This window comes from Mesitornis unicolor, unplaced genomic scaffold (genome assembly GCF_000695765.1).
Source record: "Mesitornis unicolor isolate BGI_N332 unplaced genomic scaffold, ASM69576v1 scaffold43804, whole genome shotgun sequence".
Classification (NCBI taxonomy): Eukaryota; Metazoa; Chordata; class Aves; order Mesitornithiformes; family Mesitornithidae; genus Mesitornis; species Mesitornis unicolor.
The window spans coordinates 1-8214 of NW_010180185.1; the positions used below are offsets into that span (position 1 = coordinate 1).

The window sequence follows — 8214 nt, forward strand, 5'->3', positions numbered from 1 at the left end:
TGAAAAATACAGCAATGCCACAAAACGAAGTCCTTACTAGTTCTTGGAATTTTAGTAATAGCCATAAAATTCACTGTTGGCACCTTACTCTTTAGAAGTACTAAGCAAGTTAAACGATCTGGCCTCAATCCTGCAGCTCTTCTCCTCATATGATGGTTTTTAAAACACATGTGGCGAAGAGCTCCATGAATGGATTCCAGAATTTTCAAGGAGAAATGCCTATAAACATGTTCATAAATCCATGTCTAATTTTTTTTAACGAGGTTATACTCATTTTCCAATTTTCTTGAGCTTCTGAAAATTGCAAATGCTAGAGCTTTCAAAAAAAAATCAAGCCAATTTATGCAGGCCTTTAATCTGAATTAGGGTCTGGATTAAGACCATTTTCTATAACTGTCCATTGTAGGCATCACAGCTAGTCCTGTGAAGGCTAAAGGAGGCACAGGCTGACAGCCCTGATGTGTTCTGCATTGATCCTAGTTCTCTGGAGTTAAAATATCACAGGAGAGCTGATTAAGATGATGGACATAGGACTAATGAGGATGCCTTCTATTCTACCAAGTTTGGAAACTTGGCTCACAGACTGACATGCAATATTCCCACTGGAGGCACACTATTACCGTTCATCTTAACAGAGTGGCCCATCGCCGATCACGCAGCAGAACACTTTCAAAACCCTGCCTGTACTAAATGATTTAATCTTCAAAAAAAGTCAAGGCAAAAAATAAATGCAGGTGATCGGAAAACCATGAAGAAAGGCTAGAAAAATTACTGCCATTTTAGCAAGAGCTTGGCAACTTGTGTAAGTTTGAGTGATGGCATAGATGCACAAGTCATGCCAGCTTGTCTGCACACACACCATGTAATATCCACATTCACAAGTGGTGTGTTCCAGCCCAAGGAGTCTTCATTTAAAGTAGACAATGAAGGAGTTGAACAACTCCGCTTGTGGTTGTCTTCTCTAGCATGGAAGTGTATTTTTAAGTCATGGGATCTATTTAGGAGAGCCAAAACTATGTATACCAGTGGCAGTTGCAGAACTGGGTGTGAGCGAGCTAGGCAGCCTGACGGCTTGAAGAAATGGAGCATGGAGACAGGAAAGAGACAGTTATCAGGAGAAGGACTTGTGCAGTGGGGAGTGTGTAATTCAGCCACACTGTCCTCTACTGGCTAAGCCCAGATTGCTGAAAAGGATGGTGTGTTCATGCTGTTTTCATTCTTTGGGGCACAGTTTAAGGCATTTCAGCAGAATTATACTTTCAAACAGTCTGCCTTCTTCACCTCATCTCTCTCTGCCCTCAATACTTTTAAAAATCAAGAAAGCTGTATGACTGTCAAAGCTTCAGGATATTCACTCCCCAGCTCATGCCTTAAGACCTCTGTCAGAAGCAAGGAAGACTTTCAAGATGGGGGATTTCGATCAATTTAATTTATTGCCAGTTAATGAACTTTTAATTACTGATTTAAAGAAAAAACAAAACCACTTCAGAAAAAAAAAATAAACTCAGTTACCCTCCATACAACAATCCTCTCCTCTTCCTGGTCTCCCACCCCCTCACTGTGGGCTACAATTAGTTGCTTTGAGAAGGTGAGGGCTGGTGCAGGAGATGGGGGTCAGCAGGTGGTGGTTGCTTTCCTTTTTTCTCCTTGCTTCACACTCAGTTGGCCAGAGTGGGTTCCTTTACCAGCTGGTGATCTATGAGAGTTGAGCCTCCTCCTCTCTGCCCCTGCTCCAGCAGCTTTACTTCCTCTGCCTTTGCTTGAGATCCTATTTTGCTCCAGCATTTCTCCTGCTCTGCCATCTCTCCTCTCTCATCCTGCTCAAGTGTGGTCTTCTCTGTCTTTCTCCTTCTCTTCTAATGGTGGTGTCTCTTTTTCTTAGCATTTACCACTCTTTTTCAACATGTGTTCATAGAGGTTCAGTGTTGCAGGCAGAGATGGCTGCAAGTGGCTGCATCCCACACAGGGTGGTCCGTGCCCTCCTTCCACAGAGACCAACCCACAGCCACCCTTCTGCCAAAGCCCTACCAGTTCTGCCCAATACACAGCTCAAGCCCACCTTGATAATAAAAAAATATCTGGCCAACTTCTACTTCTACATTTTCTCCAATCTGGAGATTCTTTTTCCTTCACAAAAGCCTTTAGATTTCTGGATACAAATATTTCTGGTATCTCTGGATGGATCAGCCTGATGAGATCTGAGATAAGGAATCTGAATGAAAGCAGGTCTTTCTACACAGCCCTGCACATCCCCTAGCGTGCTGCTCTGGACGGCTTCAGCTTGCAAAGTGGCTGCTCTGTGCTCTGCCAGGCTCCCACAGATGCCAACAACCCGTGTGCTGCTTTCAGGTTCTGGACGACAGCTGAGACCAGCCGAGCCTCCAGGAGATGCTGATGCTGATGCAGATGCAGAGGATGAAGATTCCGTGAGTTTTTTTTAGAGCTGGCTTTTTTTTGAGATGGGGATTTGGCGGTTACCTTGTTAAAACGGGGTCTTAAATATTTTTTTTATAGCTGGGTCTTGCTGGTGATTTTTTTCTCCCCATTAAAATGTTGTATTTCTGCTTGGGATTCTCCTGTCAGCTCAAAAGCCAGAATGATGCTTCAATATAAAGTGATCTGCTCTTTGCCATGATTCATCAGCATAGGTTTAATACCAAGACTTAGCAAACTATTACATGGCTGTTTTCTACAGCAACTTTTCTTTAAAGCTTTAGCCTATCTAGGTTCCTTGCCATTTGACTCCAGAAGGACCCATGCCAAGTGCTTGTCAGCAGAAATTAACTGGGAATCTGTCATAGTTTGCTTGGTGGTAGAGGGTAATAAAGTTTGAAGCTGCAGGATGCAAAGGATAGGTGTGCAAATAAAGCTGGGGAGAGAATTATTATTGCCTTTTTAAATTATTACCAATTGATTCGTCAGTATTTTTAGTCTGTCCAGCTGACAGATGCATCTACAATACATCAAGAAAACCAAAATCAGCAAAATCATTATTTTTGTCTCTCAGGAGTCTGTCCTAGTGTGCTTGAGTAACATCCTTAAATGGATTTGCGTTTGTTCTTGACCTGAGTAAAGAGTTACTGGTTATTCTACACCCACCATTACTAATCAAAGATTTGTACACAGAAGAAGACTATGTCAAGTAAAAATCTCTCTTAAAAATACGGATCACTGTCTAATGGTGGATGTTTCTTTCCCACCACTCATTTCTTTTCCACAGGTTAATGAAGTGGCAGTAGAAGACATCCGTCCAAGGCCACAGGGATCCTCTCCAGTTTATGAATATTCTATAGAAGAAGAATATTCAAAGGCAAGACACTGAGTTTTCATGCTGGCATGGCTTTACCAAGTTAATTCAAGGGGCTCTAGCTCCTACGACTAGCCAAGGCTCATATGTCATGGAACATTGTTGCAGCCATATTTTCTTCCTGTGCCCACTAAAGTCAGGGCTGTGTTCTCTGTGTGTGTCAAGAAATCACAGTGCTTTTGCTATTAGAATATTTAACTGGCTTGAATCTAGCTAATACCTACTTCAAAATTTGCTGTACCTCTTGGCTATTCAAAGTTAAAGGTTAAATTACTACAGTCATGTTAAGATAAACAGGCAACAGTTTGAAATTCACGCTGAAGTCAAATAAATGAAAAAACTGTGTGTTCATAAAGATGAGAAATGTGAGTGTAGCATTAGAAATGTATTGTGTGAGTAACACACAGAAAAGCTCCCAGTGTCTAAATCCATTTGTGGTGTTCATTTCATGTAAATTTTGGTAGAATACAGGGTGGCCTTGGCATCCAATTTACTACTGGGAATAACATAGTTAAATCATTTACAGTGTACATTGCTCTTGTAGATGCTAGTTTTCCTCTGTTCCTGTTAAAGTCAGCCTCAGTCCCTGGTCTGTAGGACCTTTGTTGTACTTTACCACAGCGTGACTTCTGAACACTAAATAATCGCAAATTATTTTTCAGCTTCAAGAAGACAGCAAAAAACATCCTACAGACAAATCAAAACAGAGCCATCCACAGGTAGGTGTAAAAGCACTCTAGTTTTAGGCATGTGGCTTGCAAAACAGTAAAGCCTGTTACAGCACACGGACGTGGACAGAAGGAAGGACAAATGGGCAATCACTTTCGACTTGTTTTGACCAAGAACTTCACAAATTGTCTAGTTGTGGCACAGGCATGAACACTTGCTTGTCCTATTTAGGTCCTTCTGTAATTCATTTTCAGCATTCTTTGGCCTTAGTCTGGTTTCAGTACAGTACATCATCTGCTCTTGGTCTGACTTTTCTGGCCCATTGACTCTAATTCAGGTGCTTGACATCTTCACAGAAAATACAGTCTTTCAGCTCTAGAAGATCCATGTGCTTCACATTTTAAAATTATAACATATTTTCCCTGTGGCCATGATCCAGAATAACCCTAATACATGGGCTTAATTCCAATTCAGAACAGAATCACTGAACAAGTACATTCTCTGTGCTAGATAATCTTTCTTGAGCTCCTGAAAATATACCTGATGAGACTCAATTTTTTTATCGTAGAATAATGTAGAACACTTTGATGCAACTTAATAAAAATAATAAATTCACACCTTTTTCTGTATCTAGGAGACAATGGAAGTGACCCTGAAAACAGAAGTGGAAGCTGGTGCTAGTGGTTTTAGTGTGACGGGTGGAGGAAATGAAGGAATATTTATTAAAAAAGTACTTAAGGAATCTCCTGCTTCAAAAATATTTAGTCTGAGAGAAGGTACAATCTGAATTTCTGTTTTGTTTTGGGTTTTTTTAAATATTTTAAAATAATCAGGTATGCAGCTGTGTGTGCATATAGATACCTACCTGATCTGTCATCCCTTTAGGCAACAGAAACAGTAGATCCCAAGCCACATAATGTTATGTGTGAGCTTAACCTTTCCATATTAGTAATATCAAAGGTCAGTTTCTTAAACAATATACCATTTGTATACCATTAAAAAAAGTCTATTTTTTGCTGAAACAGTGACAAAGATACATAGAAAGTAGTCTATACACAACCAAAATGAAAAATGCTCAACTCATAGCATTCATGAAGAACCTGTCTTTGATTAGTTCACAAAATACTCTGCCACAAAACTACACCAAGTGACTTAAACAAGAACAAAAGCTCGAAGTCTAAATACTGAGAAAGGTAAGGAAAAGCTTTGATACTGTCGGAGTTGTCAGACACTGGAAGAGGTTTTACAAAGAGGCTGAGAAGTCACCATCCTCAGAAATCTACAAAACCTGAGTGCACACAGACCTGAGCAGTGAGCTGTAGCTGACCCTTCCCTGAGCAGGGAGGTTGGACTAGATGATCTCCAGAGGTCCTTTCCAGCCTTAACTATTCCTTGATCCTATTATGTGAACAAAATTTTATAATTTAAATAAATACAATGTGAGATTTTTTTTGGGGGTGGTGTTTGTGGACATTAATACATCAGAATTTGAAAAACTACAAGAAAACATGAGCTAATTAAAGTTATGTCTGCTTCCACTTGCAGGTGATCAGCTTCTAAGTGCTACAATATTTTTTGATAATATCAAATATGAAGATGCACTCAAGATTCTCCAATATTCTGAGCCATACAGAGTCCAATTCAGCCTCAAAAGAAAAATTGCTGGGAAAGAAGAGCTGGAACACATTCACTCTACAGCCCAGCACAAAAAGGAAAGAAAATGCCAGGTAGATACTTCATTAGTTTACAAAGTTTGGACCACACTGTAATAATGTGCTGTGTGGAAATAGACCAGAAAATACACACTTGTGTTTTCCTAAGGCTTAGGAATGTGTTTAAACTTACTAGCATGAATATTCATGAGAGGAAATAATCCCACACAGTATTTGCAGCTTTTAAAATATTCTTGGAAAACTATAGATTTTGGATAAAGCCACAATCCTGCATTAGGGTAGAAAACATTCTCTAGTGAGTCAGCATTTTTATTTGTTGTTAAGTATCCACTGATAGAACAGGCTGAGATAAGCTCTGGATTATTTATATTCAATATTTTCCAAAATGTATTTTTCTCAAAAGCTCATCAATGACATTTTCTCTTCTAAATGTGTGTTTAATCACTGATATCTCTGTGTAATAGGTCTCCATCACATTCAAAATTATTTTTCTCTTCATATACTTATATATAAATATTTTATATATATATATTTGAGTAGACATATAGAAATCTCTACCTACTGCAATGTTTTGCAAAGAATGTAAACCTTCAGAAGTCTACATATTGCAGTCATATAATCCATTTGTTTTATGTAATTTCTGCCTAAATTATAAGCATCATTTTCAGGAATGTTTTTTCTCCAACAAGTAGACACAGTGAATAAAAAGCATATTTTTCTACATATTTTATAGCAGGTATTTTATTTTATATTGCATCAGTATTTAGTTTACTCTTAACCCTCTGACTACTCCTTGTTCTTTCAGGAAAAAGAACTCAGTGAGAGCATTCCTGAAGAAACACTACATGTTTCAGGAAAAGCCGTTTCAGAAGAAGACAGGGAAACATTAATTGTAAGCCAAAGGGTAGGAAGAAGCAAGAGACCTAAAAAAGACAGACTATCATGGCCAAAATTCCAGTCAATTAAAAATAAAAAGATATTGGGGCACAGAAGATCTCATAGTACATCAGATGCATATGAGTCCGCTATACAGGATATTTCCCCTACAAGCACAGACACAGAGTCTCAGTTTCAACAGGAAGTCCATATCAAAGAGAAAAAAGGAAGCCAAAAGAAACTGAAGTTCCCTAGCATTGGATTCAAAATGCATAGATCCAAACCAGAGCCACAAGACAAGCAAAGAAAAGAAATTAAAACTACATTGTTATCTGAAAGAGAGAAAATCCATAAAGAAGATATCAGCCTGGAAAATCCTGAAATCCTAACTGTTGAGTATAGCACATACCCTGCTTATGAAATTAAAACAGGGGAGGAACATGAAACTTTAACAAAAGACTTAAAAGACATGAAAAACGGCATTCCATCTCATGCAAAAAAATGCCCTGAAGTTGAAATAAGCATTAAAAAAGAAAAAGACATGGAATCAACATCAACGTTTACTGTACCTGTAGTACCAGCCATAACAACAGAGATAGCAAAGCCCAGTTTGGAAACAACTGATTTGAAAGAAAGCCCAACGAAACAAACACCACAAACCTCATCAAAATCCCGAAAAAAGAAACAGAAAGGAACAGCAGGTAAAACAGAAGGAGAAAGTGGCATTAACGTAGACACGACAGGTCACACAGCACAAGGAACCATACAAGTAAAAGGTTTAGAAATAGGCACTGCTAAAGCAGAATTACACACAATATCGGACCCACTGGAAACTGGAGAAAAACAGGCAGAACACAAACAAATGCTAACAAGCCAGAAAACAAAATTTGGGGTTTCAATGCCCAAAACGAAAGAACCAGAGACTGAAAAGAGCAAACCGGAAAGAGATGTTCCACATTCAGTAGCAGAAAAAACAACTGATATAAGTTCAAAAGATGGCAAAAATTTGGATGTGGAACCTCACATGCCTGATGAAGAAACAGAAGTATCTACTCGGAAAATACAGACACCATCATTCAAAATGGCCAAAACACCTAAAGCTGATACAAAAATACCAACAGAAGAAAGCACAGTCATATCAGTGGATATGATAAAAAAGGCAGAGACAGAAGAAGACGCCATGCCCACAAACGACATAATGTGGAAGACGGACATTGCTATAAAGACAGAAGAAAAGGATACAGAGGGAAAAGAAAGCAAATTCAAACTGCCGAAGTTTAAATTACCTACATTCACTTGGAACACTGCAAAATCTGAAACAGGGCAAATTGAATGTCAGATAAATGAAAAAGAAGGAAAAGTGCCATTATTAGAAGCAGGTGAAAAAACAGAGATGAGTGTAAAAACAGAAGAAATAAAAGATCAAAAAGATGATATCAATATTGGGATCTCGAAAGAAAAAGTAAAAGACAAGGATGTGAAAAAAATGAAGGAAGTCCACAAGCAATGTCTAAAAACTAAAACTCCAACAACTACAAATATAGAAAATAAAATACAAGAGACAGAAGGAAAAACACAAGACAGCAAACCACATATGGAAATAAAAAATGGAGAAATCAAAATAACATCAAAGAAAAAAGAAGAAAAATCTGAATTTTCCAAAGCTGACATCAAAGCTCCCAAGGTGGA

The 8214-nt window shown here is 38.5% G+C and overlaps 1 protein-coding gene across 1 annotated transcript; it reads left to right on the top strand.

Moving 5' to 3' along the window:
* Positions 1–2321: 2321 nt before the first annotated feature.
* Positions 2322–7987, top strand: LOC104535764 (protein AHNAK2-like; the record flags this gene model as incomplete). The annotated part of the gene is made up of 6 exons (XM_010183029.1): positions 2322–2426; positions 3221–3310; positions 3970–4026; positions 4611–4752; positions 5522–5703; positions 6455–7987. Coding segments are annotated over exons 1-6 (2109 nt in total), but the record flags the coding sequence as incomplete, so codon positions are not given.
* Positions 7988–8214: the final 227 nt, after the last annotated feature.